Source organism: Lathamus discolor, chromosome 19 (assembly GCF_037157495.1).
Source record: "Lathamus discolor isolate bLatDis1 chromosome 19, bLatDis1.hap1, whole genome shotgun sequence".
Taxonomy (NCBI): Eukaryota; Metazoa; Chordata; class Aves; order Psittaciformes; family Psittacidae; genus Lathamus; species Lathamus discolor.
In genome coordinates, this window is record NC_088902.1 from 2842035 (window position 1) to 2859192 (window position 17158).

At 52.5% G+C, this 17158-nt stretch overlaps 1 protein-coding gene across 3 annotated transcripts; it reads right to left on the reverse strand.

Annotated features, from left to right (window-relative positions):
- Nucleotides 1-657: 657 nt before the first annotated feature.
- IP6K3 (inositol hexakisphosphate kinase 3) lies at nucleotides 658-15593 on the reverse strand. 3 transcript variants are annotated; one of them, XM_065698443.1, is made up of 6 exons: nucleotides 15443-15593; nucleotides 9525-9822; nucleotides 5169-5367; nucleotides 4076-4248; nucleotides 3332-3507; nucleotides 658-2124 (listed from the first exon to the last, which is right to left on the reverse strand). In XM_065698443.1, the coding sequence occupies exons 2-6, from the start codon at nucleotides 9715-9717 to the stop codon at nucleotides 1654-1656; spliced, it is 1212 nt and encodes a 403-aa protein (XP_065554515.1). In that variant the 5' UTR covers nucleotides 9718-9822; nucleotides 15443-15593; the 3' UTR covers nucleotides 658-1653. The 3 variants fall into 3 exon arrangements, with proteins under 3 accessions (XP_065554515.1, XP_065554517.1, XP_065554516.1); XM_065698445.1 differs by lacking the exon at nucleotides 15443-15593 and adding an exon at nucleotides 13664-13981 and having other exon boundaries at nucleotides 9525-9725; XM_065698444.1 differs by lacking the exon at nucleotides 15443-15593 and adding an exon at nucleotides 13664-13980.
- Between the last annotated feature and the right edge of the window lie 1565 nt (nucleotides 15594-17158).

Here is a 17158-nt window from a genome sequence, read left to right on the forward strand (position 1 = left end):
TCATCTCAGTCTCCCCTCGGGCAGGTTCAAGCCATTCCCCTTCCTTATATCCAACCTAAATCTCCCCCGTTTAAGCTTTACCTCATTACCCCTTGTCCTACCTCGGTTACTGTTGTCTTTTCAGGAGCCAAAGCAGGGGTTTTGCTCCCCTGACACCAGGCCTGGCTGCTGGTGTCATGCTCGGACCCTGCTTCATCCTTCCCCACTCCCAGAATTGATGTCCCAGTGAATGCATCCAGCAAGAGGCTCAGAGCATGTGGATGCTGAGGTGGGTCTGGCTAAACCCCATCAGCAAAGCTGTGACCGGCCACAGTTAGCACTGATCACAGCCCACACTGACAACTCCACCCTTCCGCTGCTGAGCAGAACCCAAATGTGGGGTTTTATTATAGTCACCTCTGTGAGCAAGAAACAGGCAACAGTGTGAGCAGCATGCAGTAGATAACAGGGTCTTCCCAGACGGACCTGAGGCCAAAGAAGATGCACAACAGGGCCAAATGATGTAAATTTTCCAGCTATAAAGTGTAGCAATTCAGCTGTGTGCGGTAAAATACATGTGAAGGGGTCCCCTTAAGACCTGTGGTCAAAACATGCAGCCCTAAAACAAAGATCCCGTAACGTAAGGATGCTGTGGAAGTGAAAGAGATGGACAACAAATGGGAGTCACTTCGACGATTTTATTCGTGTTTTACTTATATCCCCACTCCCCAGTAAGGGGCTTCTGTAGCGCTGCTCCTTGTGGAAGGATTTCTCTTGCAGGTCTCCCACACGACGCAGGAAGGAATCGTGTTTGTTCCGTAATAATAAAATCTGTCCACAAAAGCTGTAAACATGATTTTCAGTCTTGCTATTGTCTCCTTCAAGCACACACAATACTTGTATCAAAGAATTTCAAGGTGACCTTTAATGGCTAGTCCCTGACTCAATCTCACACTTTTTTTAAGCAAAAATACCTCGATGTGAATGTTTTTTTGTGACAGAATCATCGCATTCCAGCTCCTTGCTTAGAAGGTTCCTGAAACGTGCTCTGATAGAATCCCACAGGGATATTAAACCTTTGCGAGGTCCAGTTCTTGGTCGAGGTCCCCAGCTCAGAACCTCTGCAGCATCTCATAGGTCTGTGTTTCAGCCCCCAGGCTGTAGGGAGAGCACCCGCTGGGTACATGCACTGTAAGTGCTGGGGGCTGGTTTTGTCTCCCTTGTGTGTTGAGCAGGAGCTGGAGGTGATGGTGCAGCCTGCTCACACCCGCCAGCTCATTCTGACAGTCTCACTCGAGCCCATTGTATGTCCTCACCCCGTTTGGCTTCTTGAGTGTAGAGGTGAGCAGGTCCTATTTTATCATTAAGACTCTTTCAAGTAATGCTTGCTTTTGGCTCACAAATAAATCAAGGACAGCAGTAAAACAAGAAGGGAAAATAAATCTTGTGATTGATTGCAGGCAGAACATTCTTTCAGCTCTTTGCTTTTTTACGCTTCAGTTCACTCATGGCACCTAAGAGCTTTTTGCACTTTCCTAGCAAGCTGCCCGTGCCCTCATTCCAAACGTGCACATGAGGTCCCAGCAGCAGAGGGTCCCATACAACTGACCCAGCGCGGAACGTCTCAGGGCTATCGGTCACTCGGCAATCCAGGCTATTTCACGTGGGGATTTCTCATTTCCCTTCTGAGATGTTCTGAAGGATCTTGATGAGATTCTCCAAGCCAAAAATATAGCCGTGGTCTGGCCCGTCGTAAGTGGTGTGATTGCACTTGGAACCTTTAAATGTGGTGTGGGCAAAGTCTATCATCCGCACGTCAACTCTGGAGTGATGGGCGCCGTGTGAGGCGGTGCAGTTTGTTTTTTGGAAGTGAAGGTGGTTATCCAAGGGTGCCGTGTTCTCCTTGGGCTCCTGTCCATCGTAAATGATGAGAAGTGAGCTGGAGTAGAACCTGTAAGAGCTTTGCTTCCTAATGACAGAGAGCAGAGCTTTCAGCCGCAGGATGATGGGCTCCAGGAGATCCATCCGGAGGTGGTTGCCGTTGCACAGGAACTGGCGCAGGGTTTGCCTGAATCCCTCCGGTGAGAGTTTCCTCCCATAATACTTGTCTTTGCAGAGAAAATGGCCAGTGTCCGCCTGGTAAACCTTGAGGAAGGGGAGCAAAAGCCCAAATTGAGTTGTTCGGTTTTCCCAAAGCTCTAGATTTTGTCTCTATCTAAAAAGCTGAGCCCCAAGCAGAAGAACAGGATGTAGCTCCTCTGCAGCCTGGCAGTATGTAGCGGTGCTGGCAATGTACCAGCAGGCTCCTCACTGCATCCCACCTCCTGTCTTTTCTGGAGATTTAAACTATTCCATTTAAACCACTAGTGCAGATTCTTGTTGCACTGCTATAAATTACCCCTTTGTGAAACCCCAATAGCTCTAAATCAGAGCCGTGTCACTCGTGATTTATAGCATTTCCCCCTGGCTATGGTAGGAGTTTGCAGCAGTACAGGGATACCTCAGCTTTGTACCTTCCACAGTATGCAACTCCCGGGTAGCAATAATCTTGCTTTCTTAAACACAGAGAGACAAGATGTAGGCAGAAATTTGTATGTGAGGCTCCGGTAACACTGAGTAAGAAGCGAGGCAGTGAATACCCAATGAGTTCACACGCCAGTTGTAATTTGAAGGGTAATCTGCTCAACAGAAGCGTGTCACAGACCAGGAGGGGACATGGGTTTTGCCACCCAGTGTTTTCCCTGCTATGCGTGTGCTTTATAATCACCATCCTCATAATTACCCTTCGGGCACAGCAGAACAGTGCTTGAGAAGCACGGGTGAAACGAACGCGCGGTTCGGGTTTCTAGAGGCAGGGTGGGGATTCTGAGCTGGCGCGTTTAGCACAAAACAAACCTTGGCTCTTGCAGCAGCAGGAGGCAGCTCTGCCAAGGCAGGAGCGGGGCAGTGGAATGCTCTTTTGTTTTTGTTCTTTGTGCAGCAGCCAAGGGAGGAGCATGAGAGGGGAATCTGTTCATGTACAGGCAGATTCTCAGCTGGGGTAAACTGCTTCCAGCTGCTCATACTGGTGGCAGTGGTGCAGCGTGGTGCTTATCCATGCACTGCTTGTGAAGTCTCCAGTAGTCAAAGGCGAATGGGGAAAGGGTTACCCTGCCTGTACCATGTTCTGTTCTCTTCCCTAAGCATCCCCTCCCGTTTGAGGACAGGACACACAACGAGTGGCCAGTTATCATGGCCTGTATTTGGTGTAGGGCAAGAATTAAACTGCTTCACTTAACACCAACAAAGAGTTCCTTTGGGTTCTCAGCTTGGTTTCAAGCCGTGTGTGAAGCAAACACCAAAAAGGCCTTACCTGCATCCCACAGATGCGAACACCCAGAGATGCAGAGGTGCTTTGTTCACACTTCTTGATGTGCCGGGCTTTCTTCTCCTCTGAGGCATCATCGCCATGCTGCCGCGTTCCCATCTTTAAGTCCAGGATGCAGGGATAGTTGTATTTTGATACCACGTTTTCAAGCAACAGAAACTCTTGAGCATGAGTTAAGGGAAACCAAATACTTTCAAATTCTAATTGAAAGAGGTTTTAAATCAGAACAACTGCTGACGCTCTCCATAATAGCTCACAACTGTAACGAGACTTTCTGAGCCCATTTTACCAACATGTCATTGCTATAGGCCCCTTGCTGCCAATTGTAGTTAATTTACTGTAGTACAGTTCTACCAATTAAAGCCCCAACAGCTCCATTCTCTAGTGACACCATAGCCCTGGGCTGCCGATCTGACACCTCGCCTCGGTGCTGTGCTCCCTCCTGTGGGTGTGGGGGGACTTGTTAAACTCTATTACTCACATGACTGCTGGGTAATGAAGTGTAATAGGAAAATAAAAGGTGAGGCAGCTGCTAATTCTTATATAGTTGTGGTTTTAAATGTACGCCAAGGGGCTCCTTCACTTGCAAGTGGGGTTTTTATTCTTATCGCAGCTTCCAGCAACTCTCTTCTGTATTCTCCCAGAGACTGGGCCGAGGAGGGATGCAGACCCCTGATAAAACATCTTATTGCCAAGACCATGCTGGAGGGGAGAGGGGAGAAAGGATACGATGCAGTTTGTTCTCGTTGTGCTTGGAGGACATGCGGTTCAGGTGCTGCCGGTGACAGTGCAGTCCCCAGGGGTTGTAGCTCTTTCTTTCTGGCTGGTTTCCATTTGCATCTTCCAGAAGCGAATCTGTGCAGTACTGAAGGTCTGTCCTCAACAGCCTCTTCCCTGGGCAGCTAGACAAAACACACAAAAGAACACATTGGGTTTGTAAGCTCCAGAGGGGAATATTTCCTCCCTTCCTCTTTTGTAGAGCATCAAACTTGATAAGGTGAATTTTCAGGGACTCTCAAAGGGAACACATTGATCATGTCCAACCTGCAGAGAGCCTTTGTCACTCCGTAAGAGTGATTTTCAGAGATGCAGTTATTGCTGGGTGCCAGTATTTTCTTTCATTACAATCTCAAAGGGTGCTTGGCTCCTGTGAGCAGCACTGTACATAGCTCTGTTGATCTACCTAATAGGCACTACACAGGCAAGGTGTCTCACACTAGGGATGATTCCCAGTTTAGAGGGGCTGGCTTTGAGGAGGGCAGGGAGGGAACAAGGAGATCTGTTCTCCCTGGAGGGTCATTCCTTGGTCTCGTCATCCAAAACCCATCACACTGAGGGCAGGGGTTTCACGGCAGCAATATTGCACCCGTCAGACACAGCTGACCCAGGTCTTTTCTGAACCTGTTTGGGGTGAAAGATGCCTTGCAGAAAGCCTGTGCAAGCGGCATGCGTGCAGGCACCACGATGCCACCCTTAAGTGTGCAGTCGCTATGTGGCTGTTAGCAGCAGAAGGGTGTTATATGATGTGCTGTGTGCTTGGTGGCTCTTCTCCTGGGGCCTCTCCTCCTTCTGGAGCACGCTGTGCTCCAAGGAAACAGGTTTAAAGCAGAGTTCAAGGCACATATTTGAGCAAGAGCATCCCAGTGATAGCCACATTTGCCCCGCTCTGTCCACAAGCAGGGGAGAGAGGAACCACGAAGCCATGAGGCTGGGCATTGCTTTTGCTCCCATTGCCTTAAAGCGGACTTGTGCCACCAAAACCATCCCAGGCAAGGACCAGAGGAGGTCTGCAGGGAGCATCCCACCCATGGCAGAGCCTCACCCGTCTTTGAAGGTCTTGGTGACTTGTGTGTGGCTCCACGTGCCGAAGGCGCGCTCGCCGCCCGTGCCGGTGCCGGCAGCCCACTTGCATTTGTGCCATAGCGTCACGGTAGGGTCACCGGTGGCATTGTCCAGGCTGGGGCTGGCGATGAGGGTCACGTTCCCCAGGCTGTCCTTCTTGAGGTGCACAGAGACGATGCCTGGACAGAAGAGAGGGAAACAAACGCGAATGGGGTTACCATAGAGGCTCCTCCACCACCTGCACCAGCGCCAGGGGTCCAGCCTTCCCGAGAGGGCTGGCGTGTAACGGGATGTACTTCAGTGGCCTCTCACACCGATCCCACTCTGATTTGAGGCCCAATAAACACCATTAGTCCAAGACCCTGGAAAACAGCCACAGGCTTTCCTAATGTTCCCTCCTCTCAAGGCTTGGCTTGAAACCTGTCTCCTCTGAACATCATGTTCTTTTGTCCTCCATCCCTCCAGGCTCTGCTATGTCACAAGTGGCCCAGCAAAGACACCCCCCTGCCCCCATTGGACTGGGAGCTCCTGGCTTATTTATGACAAGGGATTTAAGTCTCACTTTTTAAGACAGGGCAAGGTTGGAAATGCTTCTCATTGGCAGGTAGCAAAGGGAGGGTAGGGGAGAAGGAATTTTCCAAAGACAAACACCATGCCAACTGCTTCCTTTAATTGGAGAGCCCCTGAGAGCAAGGGCAGAGGCATGTGCATGGGCTGGCAGCACTGCCTGCATACGTGATGCCCGTACATTGTCATGGTCGTGTCCTTCCCCAAGCACCAAGGACCAGAACCCCAACAGCCAGCGATGGGGACCAGACCCTTACATGCCTGATGTTCATTCATGCACGAGGGGAGCATGACGTGATTGGGGATTACTACTTTCCACCCTAAGTGCTTAAAACACCGCGGTGTGTTTTAGCAGTGTAATTTTCCCTGACTCTAACAGGAATCACAGGGCTCAAATGCCATCCAGCATATTTAGCCCAGCCTTGGCATGGGGATGGCTCCGCGTCTCGGATGACAGAGCAGGAATGGCCATGGCTCGCACCAGGCGCTCTGACCTTTCTGGGAAAGGCTGATAACTGCAGCCCCGCTCCTGCTGCTCCTCTGCCAGGGCTGTCTGAACCTCTCAAGGCAGCAGAGATGCTTTTAGAGCAGCCCTTTAGGGCTCAGGGGGATGCCAGTGCATGAGTGGTACCCTGCTGCTTTCAAGTCTTGCTGCAGGAAGGTAGATCCAAAAGAGGACAGGCAGGGCAGTTGGACCAGCAAAGCTCATCACTGGAAAGAGCCCCGTTAGCAACGCATGGAGCTGGGTCTTAGCCAACTGTCCCCAGGGCATCCTCGCTTGGTCTGCCAGGCACTGCGGGGAGATGCGTTTCAGCAGCTGAGCAAACACAGGCGCTCAGTTGTCCCGAGCTAAGTTGCTGAAGCAAATAAATATGCAAAGTCCTTTCTCCCCATTCAAAGCGAGATTACAGTAAGCAAACACAGACAGAAGGGTTTGCCCTCTGCTGCTTTCAGCCACCAGCGCTGGTAGACTCCGGGTGCTCATCCCTGCCTGGTCCTGCACCCCATAACCCTGCAGCTCCGGCTATATTGGGATGCTCATGCCCTCCATACTTCTGTTTAGGTACCACAGCCATTTCTGTTCCATTTTGCCCGAAAATCAGCATTAAGGTGAATGTGTGCCACGGCAGGTTTGGTTACATTGGCTAATTTAGCACTAAAATGGGGCAGGAATATCCACAGGCTGCTCTGCCAAGGGAACAGGGGGGCTGGAAACCTTAGCTAGGGTATTTAAGCTATATCAGTCCACTGACAGAGCTGTGTCATCCTTAGGCTCAAACCTTTTACCCACCTCTGAGGCCCATTTGTAAAAGATCCATCTTACAGATAACTGAGAGCAAGTGCAATTCCTACCAGCTCGGATGCCTGCTTCGGATTTCCAGGGGAGGGAGGCAGGGAAAAAAGCCTCTTAAATCAAAGCAAGGCAAATGAAGCCCTCGATTCCAAATCTAGCTCTGTGCCTCTGCTACAGCGCGATAGCAGCCTGGAACCTTCACAACTGTCCCAGTTACAGACCTGCAAGTCAATGGAGCTGTGCTGATTTACATAGTGCTGACAATCTGGCCCTAAAGCCGTTATAAATAGCATGAAACCAAGAGTTCTGAAGTATCTTACATTAATACAAAAGTTAATGGGGTGATTTTCAAAGGCAAACGTGAGCAATGGCAAGGGGATGGCATCCTCTCCCTCCTTCCAGCCAACCAGTCTTCAAATACCTGCGTTTCAGCCTGAAAAATACTACTGTTTCCTGGTGTGCTTCCATATGGGATTTGCATGTGTCCTGCAAGTGACCTGCGAGTGCAACCCAAGCCTGTAACACATGGCTACCGACCTTCTCTTTCACTACAATGAGAAAACGCCTATCTGGAAGGAAAGGTGTGTTCGAGTGCTTGTCTTTGCTGGCCTTTTAGTGTCACCAGAACCTCAGACCTGCTCCTGTCCAGCCCCAGTGAGGCGCCCAGCAGGTATTTACTGGTGCTGTCACCGTGCCCATGGCATCCAAGGGATCCTTAGGAGCACGTTGCTGTATAGCTCTACCCGCACTGATTTGTTCTTTGTCTGTACAAGTGCATTTGTTTAGTGCCATGTGCAGCAGGACCCTGAGCAGAACAGGCTTGAAAACAAGCCCAGCATCCCCCTGTGAGCTCAGCTCGGGGCAGGCAGAGCTTTGCAAGGGTCTGGTGGGGCAAATGCTGGTCCCAAGGTCACCAGAGTGCCTGAAGCGGTTAAGCAAGCGGTTAAGCATTCTTTAAGCAGCTGACTCGGTGTTAGATTTGAATGGTGACATTTGATCAACACTGCACATACTGTCAGCATTACATAAGGGTCCTGGCCCTGCAGCCTAAGAATAGAGGTGAGCAACATGGACACGTGCGAACCACGCTCATGAAGACCTCAGGATTGTTCCCCCTGATGCTCATCTCCCCCCATTACCACCTCTGAATGCGTTCAGGCCAGGACTGTTATGAGCCGAAAAGAGCAAAACAAAGCATGAGCCCAATGGCAAATTGGAAAGGAATTGCCATTTAATTATCCCTCATTGCAAAACTCACTGGGACTTGCAACAGAAGAGGAAAAGAAGACAAAAAGGTATTTAAAAGCCACCTGAACTGGTAAGCTGGGACTGCTCAATGTCTTTATTAGTGAGACAGAGCAGGGCCCAGCTCTGCAGCACAGAACCCTGCCCCTGCCAAAGCAAATGGCTCAGAGGAAGGCTTGTTTTCTTGAGCATCTTTTGAACGTTGTCCCATAAATCTGCAAAGGGGGAAAGGCAGAGGTGGAATTGGAAGCCCATCAAACCCGCAGCTGATGCTCGGGGCTCTTCTCTGTAGCACTGAAGGACCGAAAGATGTATTTGAAGTTTTTACGTGTCAGCTGAGCTCACAAAAACCCAGGGTCAGGAGCTTTATGAGCAGCGCAGTAAAAGCAGAACTAAGTGAGGGAACAAGGCAGGGAGGGAGGAGGACACCGCGAGCGCTGCTGCTCAGTACAGCTGGAAGAGTGGTGCAGGGCAAGGAGGAGGTGTTTGAAGAGGACCCCAGGAAGTGATGGGGGCACAAAGCCTGCGAGGCTCTTCCCTGTCCTGGGAAGGTCTCACTTGTGGCCAAGTGCCCAGGTCTGATTTTGGGGAACTGAAGTGGTCTGTAGCTCTGGTTCATCCAGGGATGCCGATTTCAAGCCCTACTGAACACATAATGTGTCCGATCCTCGAACATACTTTTCTGCACCCATCCAGTGCCACCATTCACATCCCATCAGACCAACTTATCAGGGGCCATGACATGCAAAATCCTCATCCTATTCCTGCCCCTTGTTGTGTTCACCCTCTCTGTCCTGCTCCTGCACGGCCCAGGCTCTTGGCTCCAGAGGAGGGGATCACGTTCACCCTTTCAGCATCCACCTTTTCACACCTGGCTCCCTAAGGACAGACCAATTTCAGCCTGATTTGATGTAACAGGAGTCCCCTGTGTTACCAAGGCTGACCATGGCAGCAAGCGGATGGGCAGAGGCGGGGGATCTCCATCAGCCAGCACACAACCCTTATTAGACATCAGAGTCCCCCTCCAGCCCCAGAGATGCAGGAAACCCTCCTGGTCTCACAGACCTGCCCCTGTGCACATTTCCATGCAGGAAGCACCCTTGCTCAGCAAACCCTCCACAAGTGATGGGGCTCCATAGCTCAAACTGAGCCAGCCGGTACCCTCAACCCCTTATCCCAGCATCAGGACTGATCCCAGCGAGGATGCTACCGGTCCCTGTCTCCCCTTACCTTTGTACTGGGGGGTGAACTGCCTCATGGCTAAGGGCAGCGACTCGTAGAAGCTCAGCTCCTGCGACACCAAGGGCTTGCAGATCGTGTGCTCGTCGTACTTCATCATGCTCATGTGGCCACCGACCTGATGGACGAAGGGCTCCAGGAGCACGGCGCTGCTGCTCTCACAGGGGGGGCTCTGCCCCACCATGGTGCTGGCTGAAAGGCAGTGGTGGGGGCTAGCACCAAAGGGGGACCAGGAGCTGGGTCTGGGGCACACAGCACTGGATCACTGCACTCCCGCTCCGGGTTCTCACTGCAAAAGAGGGTATTGGGGAGCGTGAGGAAGGGGATAAGCGACCGTGAAGCCTCTGTCCATGCAGCTGAGCCTGGGTTTGTGCTGCACTGGGGGCACAGCCGGGGGGGGTGAGGGCTTTAGGTGCCCAGAGGCTGGCAGGGAGCCCCAGCCTGAAAGTCTGGAAAAGATCCGATTTAGATCTCCTGGGAGAAAAAGAAACAGAGGGGAATGACAAGAGGAGCTATCAAGTTAATGAGGTGGCCTTGTCAAAGCAGCTGGAGCAGGGCATTCCTTGGACTGGTAATGTCAGGTTATTAATACGCTGTATTAATGACACCCCTTGCTGTGAAACAGCCCCAGTTTGCCTTACGAGATAGTGTTAATGATGGTCTCAGTCTTTCCCAGGCTAGAACATTCCTTGCAAAGGAGGTTTATTAATAAAGCCCATGTCCCTGGGCAGTCCCTTGTGCCTTAACACTGCTTGGGGGGGGACAGGGGGGGTTAGCAGCATTTTCTGCACCTTCTAAAGAAACCTCGGTTTGGGACAATCCCTGCCATTTAACACCCGTGCATTAGCAGGAGCATCTCCTGCACCCTGTTAATACGTGAGGATGTGTTAAACCAGCACCCAAGCACTGGCTTCCTCAGGCTCCCCAGCCCTGCTCTCAGTTATAGCCCAAAGGAGCATCCAGCAATGGCTCCGTTCCTGCTTCCAGCAATTCCTGCTTGATTTTGACAGCAGCGAGTCCTGGCTCTAAACCAGTCAGGTCGGAAAAGCACGCACCAAATCCGTGCCAGCTGCCTCAGCAGCAGCACCCGGGTTTCTCTTGCAAGCACCCAGCAACACCAACTCCTTCACTTCACGCTTTACAGGAAGCCCATGGATGGCTCTTGCTCTGGTGGACGTCAGGCAGGAGAAGCCAGACTGGCTTCGTATCATCGAGGCAATAAAATCAGAGGCAGACACTCCAGACCCCAAATGAAAGGGACTGGTAAAAACCCCACTAAAACCATCCTTCAGAGGATGCCCGTGTTCCTGCAGCCGTCAAAAAGGGGCGTGCAGAGCCTGGTTTGCCTGTTGGGGAGCTTCGCATCCTATCTTTGACAGCAAAACCCCAGTGCAGTAGATAACGACATCTCTGTAAGATCCGTTCCTGCGCAGCAGAGCCTCCCGGCTGTGTCGCTGGGTGAGCAACACCAGCGCTGCCAACCCCAAGCCTTGCTGGGGCCAGGGCAGCACATTCACCCTGCCCCAACCAGGAGGCATCGAACAGCAGTGGGTGACGGCACCTTCCTGCTCACCCCAGGAATAACCCTGGTGTTTCGCACCACCGGGATGCTCCCAGATCCCTGCGGCAATGGGAAGCTCAGGCTGTACTCCGGAGCCAGCTTTAACCATTGCTATACAGCGTATTCCTCCTCCTGCAACAAAGAACCAAAGCTCCGCTGCTTCCATTTCTCCTTCAAGCTCAATTAAAGCATCGAGCACACAAGCACCCGGCTCTGGGCCCTGCTTTGTTTCCACCTGGAGGAGTGGGATGAAGTGGGTTGAAGGCAGAGAAGGGGAGGAAGAAACCCTCCTGCCTTCAAACCACGCAGAGCAGCTCCTTTACCTTCCCCAAGGTGGTCTTTTATTCCCCTTCTCCCCCCAGTTTTCTATTCTTCCATCACCAAGCACGCTGGAGAGGAATTGCTACTCCACAATTACCAGCCTGGATAGGAAGAAAGCCTGGCCACTTCGATGAGTGCTTTTGAGGCGGGGAAGAAAGCAGCTCTTCAGAGCCTCGCTGGAAGTGAATCAAAGCATTTACCATTCGGAGGAGTTGTGGCAACCTGGAAAGAGGATTTCTCCCTTGAAAGCTGCAGCTTTGTTGCGCTTTGGGTGATTCCTCTCCCCCCCCCCCTCCTTAAAAAGAAGGAGAAAAAGCTAAAAGCAAGAGGATTTATTATAACGCCTCTTTGGAGCGCAACAGGATTCAACCCAGTATTTACTGCATCAGGGAGAGTCCAAGGCTGGAACTCAGCTGACATCACCCACAATCCCTTAGCAGAGAGTTGCGGTTAAAAGCCCACCATTTGAGCTGCCTTTTACTGGTTTCCCATAAGCAAAACTCAGAGCATCTACCCTCTGCAGCAAGAGAAAGGAGCTCTTTGCATTTAGTTCTTGGTCCAAAGCATCCTGTCCGTTCGGAGCAGATAAATGTTACTGCGAACACTTCCCGAGCGCCTCCGAAACGAGACACCCTGAAATAAATCCCTGCTGCCGGCTCAGGTTATCGCGGGTGCCAGAGGATATTTACACCGCTAAAAATACACAGAATTGCAAATCAACCTGGATCCTCACAAATAAAACCAGGAGAAACCTGAATATTTCCCCCCAGCTAAAAGAAGTCAAAGCAAAAGCAAAAAGCAACCCAAGGCACTAAAGAGGACTCAGAAAATACCAGGGAAGGAGAATATGTCCCTATAGAGAGAACTCCATTCTATATGCAGGCAACCCGAGGTACCTCAATAGGCATCCCTGTGGTCACTGTCAGATTGCACAGATTCCCTTCCAGTGCATCACAGGCCTGAGCCCAACCTGCATCACCAACGATGGTGTGTGAGGAGCTGGGATCCTCTTAGCAGGAATACTTTGGGTTATTAAAAGCAAAATCACTTGACAACCAAGCGCTCTGTCAGCACAGGACCGTGTTCTTGGTCTTACATGTCATGCTCAGAACCTTTCCCCTGGGGACCTGGCTCTCTGGAGCATCCCGAGGGACCCTGCTATGAAGCTGGATCTCAAGTTGGTTGCTAATTATTCTTTATAGCCCATTAAAAGGCAAAAAAAGCCCATAGCTGCTAATCTGAAGAGCTCCCTACGTCCATAGCTCTTGGTACTGGAGCTCATCCCGAATGACAGCCAGCTCCTGCACCGAGCACCAAGAGCAGGGTGCCGGTGCCCTTTGCAAAGCCAAAGCCCAGTTGCTCATTTCCCTTCAATCTTCCACCTTATCCCTCCAAACACCTTGCCCATAAGGAAAATCCTTCCGGTTCCAGCTCAGCGCCCATCCCCACAGGGCTCAAGGCAGACTTGGGCTGATTGCATGGGCAGGCAAACACGCTGCAACCTTCAGTGAACCTTCAAACCTGCCTTGCCTGCTCTTCCCTTGGCTACAGCCAGAGTCAGAAATAGTCGCAGGGCAGCACCATGGTGGGAGCAGAAAGCTCAGCTCTTGGCAAGGAACCCAGCTCCCACCATCCTGCCGTAAATCCTTGCCGGCAGAAACCCTCAGATCCTTTATCTTACGTTTCCTTTCCTGAAAGAAGATGATGTCCATAAAGCGGATGTCTGGTCCCCACATCCCTCATGGAGAAGCAAGCAAAGCTGCTGCACTGAAGGATTTATTTGGCTGCTTTGTGGGAAGCAGCAGGATCAATGGGAAAGGACAGGAGCTGCCGTGTCTTGTGCTGGCAGCCCCCTGCCCATCCCTGGGGTGGGCACGGGCATTGGGCAACGCAGTGGGGCAGCGGCAGGATATGGGAACGCGCCTTTGGACTGCAGCACAGGGGGACACGGTGCCACCACATCCCATGGCAAAGGGCACAGGCTTCCTCACCCTCCTGCCCAATTTGTGCCTTTCCTACCAAACCCCATTCACCCCTCTGCTGCCCAGCCCTCTCTCTGGCAATGCCACGAGTGCAGTGGAGAACCAGGTTCGCTGTTTGCAGATCCGGGATGCTCCAGAGCTTTGCTCCGTGTCCTCCAGGTGCCGGCTGCCCCCTGCTCCTGTCCCTTCCCACAAGCTGGAGCCTTGCTAATGGTTTCCCACCATCCAGCACCAAGCACGCGGCCGGTGCTGATGCAGGACCTCACCTGGGTGCCGTGCGCGGCCGCTCCGGGCTCAGCCGTGAACTTGTCCCTGCTCCTCAGGTTTGAGGGATGAGGGCATGGGGAGAGCCAGGACGTTGGGGCCATCAGCTGACCGCAGCGGGGCTGGCAGGCGCATGCTATGTCCTGCTGACAGCTGAGCTCAAGGGGGGAGAAGCAGCCTCGGGTGTTAGTTAAAGGAAGCAAAGCAGCGCGTGAGAGGGTCCGGGATGGAGGCGAGGGGCTGGCTTCCAGCACCATGGATCTCTGGTGCAATCGGCTCCCCAGGAAAACAACTGCTGCTCTTTCCCGGTCTGTTTTCCACTTTCCTGCCTGGATCAGCCCTCCCCTGGCGTTGATCCCGTCCCAGCAGGAGCGGATGGACGCTGGCTTCACAGAGCTCCCAGGGAGCTTCCTGCCAGGGCAACCCGCATCCTGCAGCAGGTCAAGGACAGTCCATGTCCCTTGCCCCCTCCAAACACCCACTGCTGGGTCCGATCCAGTACATGCCGAGGGCTCTGGACGTCCCCACGCATCCCAACCACACAGGACCCATGTGTTATGTAGGAGATTGCACAGCACACACAGGCCAGGCATCCCATAGGATAAGGAAGGGGTTTCCGCTCTCATCACCCCATCCCAGTCCCCATCAGTAGCTCCAGGACGTTAGCAAAGCAGTGCCCATGAGGGGCCCCACAGGCTGTGATGGGTTTGGGCTTCACAGCCAAACAGCAGGAGGTTGGGGGGGAAAACCTCACTGGTGGGATAAGGACTGATGGATGTGGTTATCCTCGCTAACTGGAGGGGAGGAAACAGGCACACGGAGAGCAGAGGGATCGAACTGATGGTCAGGAGCAGAGGCTGTGATCAAAGACAGGGATGAAACAAAGATTCCCGAGCCCTGACTCCCCTCTGCTTTATGCTGGGTTGTTTTAGCTCAGGAAAATGCCTTTTTTTTTTTTTTTCTCAATAAGCTTGGTTTCTGAAGGAAAAATCGCTGAGCCGGGCACTGTGCGAGGCCAGCGTGGTGCACCCGCACCAACAGCTTCACAGAGCATCCCAGCAGAACGCAATAGTGCCAGAAACTCCCCTGAGGCCCCTTTGCCAGCACACACCTTTGTCCTTGGCCAAGGTCCATCCTGCTGGGTACCACGTGTATTCTTAATGCAAGTGCTACCTGAAGCAGTCTCATGTTGGAGCACTCTAAAGGGAGAGCAGCCCTGCCTCACATTAAAACTGTGCTAATTAGGAGCTAATTACAGGCATGCAGCTATGATTACCCTTGGTGAGCACTGCAGGCTGCAGCCCCCATCCCAAAGCTCTCTCAGAGGATGCTCAGGGACCGCCACAAGGACTTGCTTCCGACTGGTTTGACATGGAAGTGGCTCAGGAGCATCCTATGAGGCCAGCCCTGCTCCTGCCCCAGCCAGCAGCTCCTCACCACCCTGAGGGTGTTTAAACACTGAATGAGGCCCTGCAGCAGGTCCCTGGGAAGTGACCCGGGGGCAGGCAGTCACCTCCATCAGCAGCAGCTCCAGCTTCCTGCCATGCAAGAGCACAGAGCCCATGCTCTGCCCTGGGGTGAGCCCAAAGCCAGGTGAGGTTTCCAAAGCCCACTGGGGTCTCCTCGCTGAGGAGAGCCAATTCAAAGCACACCCATGGTTCCTACGGGAAGAACTGCTCTGTTAGGGCAGAGGTGGGAGGTGAGGCCAGGACTTGGCCCTTGTGCTCTGCTGCAGTGAGGGTCCATGCAGTAACACGCACAGAAACCTTTCCAGCACCTACCTGGAGGCTGTTCTTGGAGGTTCAATGAAGTCAAATCCCAAGGTGGACTGGCGAGCGATGGGGCTGTGCCCGAGGGAGATGCCTTTGGGCAGGACCCGCTGGCAGTGCTGGGATTGTGCTGTTTCCTCTCCGGTTCATGCCGATCTTTCCAGGAGAACTGGCACAGCGCCCCATAAACAAGGCGCAGCATCAGCTGTCATGTCAGCAGGAGACAAAACATGCAGTGGGAAAGGCTTTAAATGGAAGCAGGAAATGAAAAGATAAAGGGCCGGTTTCATTTTAGATGCCTCGTTGGCACAGATTTCCTCTCTGACAGTAAGGGATGCCATGGCTTTATCAGCCCCGCTGCTGGAGAGTTTATTAATAGGGACTTAACACTTCGCAAGAAACTAAGAGGGGGAAGTTTGGCTGTGGCTGGGTGTGAGCTGTAAGGAGAGCAGGGCAGGGATGAAGCACCCAGCTACTGCCTTTCCTCTGAATGGACCCGGGGTTCTGGGAAAACTGCTGGTACCACAGAAACCATCAGCACTGCTTGCACGGAACGGCAGGAACTTGGCACAAAGCTCCTCTTCTCGGCTGTCACGACAGCTCATCAAAGGGACACGGGGGGAAGACTATCGCAGAAAACATCATGGCAGCTTGGCTGAAAGCAAACATCCTCTGGCACGTGTAATTACACCAAACTGAAGACTATTTCCTAACCTTGAATATATTTCAGCTGTAACTTAGCAACCTACGCTGAGTAAAAGCATCTGAACAGGAATGCAGGTTCAGAGGAGAGATTTAGCCTTGCATTGCCTTTTGTTCCCTTACCTTAGCAACAGCTCCGCAGCAGGGAGGAGGTAACCAGCTCCCACCGACTTCCAGAGCAGCCATGGGGCCAACCTCCTCCTGCACCACTGGAGATCTCCCCCTTTGTCACCCAGACCTGCAGCAGGAGGTTAAGGAAGCGCTTCTCGAACCAGCCATGGGTGAGTCAACCGTGTCCACGCGAGTTACCCAGCGCTGACTCAGGGACTGCTCGTGCTGCTTCAGGAGCAGGCTCGGGGGAACCTGGAGCTTGTGGTGGCACGAGTCGAGCCACTGACACAGGTGGGAGAGGAACTGAAGGAACACGCGAGGAAACAGACCCTGCAGACAAGCTGTACTTGTGTGTCCTCTGCTCACCAGGGATCTGAAACACAGTCCAAGACTTGGCTTCTTGCCTTTTTCCTTGACCTAAATATCCACGCCCATCCAATATCCACCTGAGCTCCCCATCCTTTTACAGTGTGTTGTAACCACCCTGCTTAAAGCCTATAGAACCCCTGCGACACAAGGAGGGAAGTGGTGTGTCCAGTGATGAGCAGCAGCCTGCAAGCACCGGCAGGAAGGGCCCTTAGAGTCCATCTCATTCTGGCACTGTACCAAACACTTCCCTCATTACTTCCCAGTCTCCCTACAGCAGCACCTGGCACTTCACATCACATCCCAAAAGCCATGGCCTGAGGATGCCGCAATAATAGGATCAGCCACTTGGCCCAGAGTCAGGATTGCTGGGAGCAGCTGTTTACTTCAGACACCCAACGTGTGAGGGATCTGCCTTGCCCAGAACAAGTGCAAAACACACGGAGCTTGGGACACCCTCACTCAGTTGCCACAGCCTATTGCACCATCCCAACCCCTCCAGAAACAGCTGCTTGCTTTGGGCTACAGGAGCACTGATCAACCTGCTCA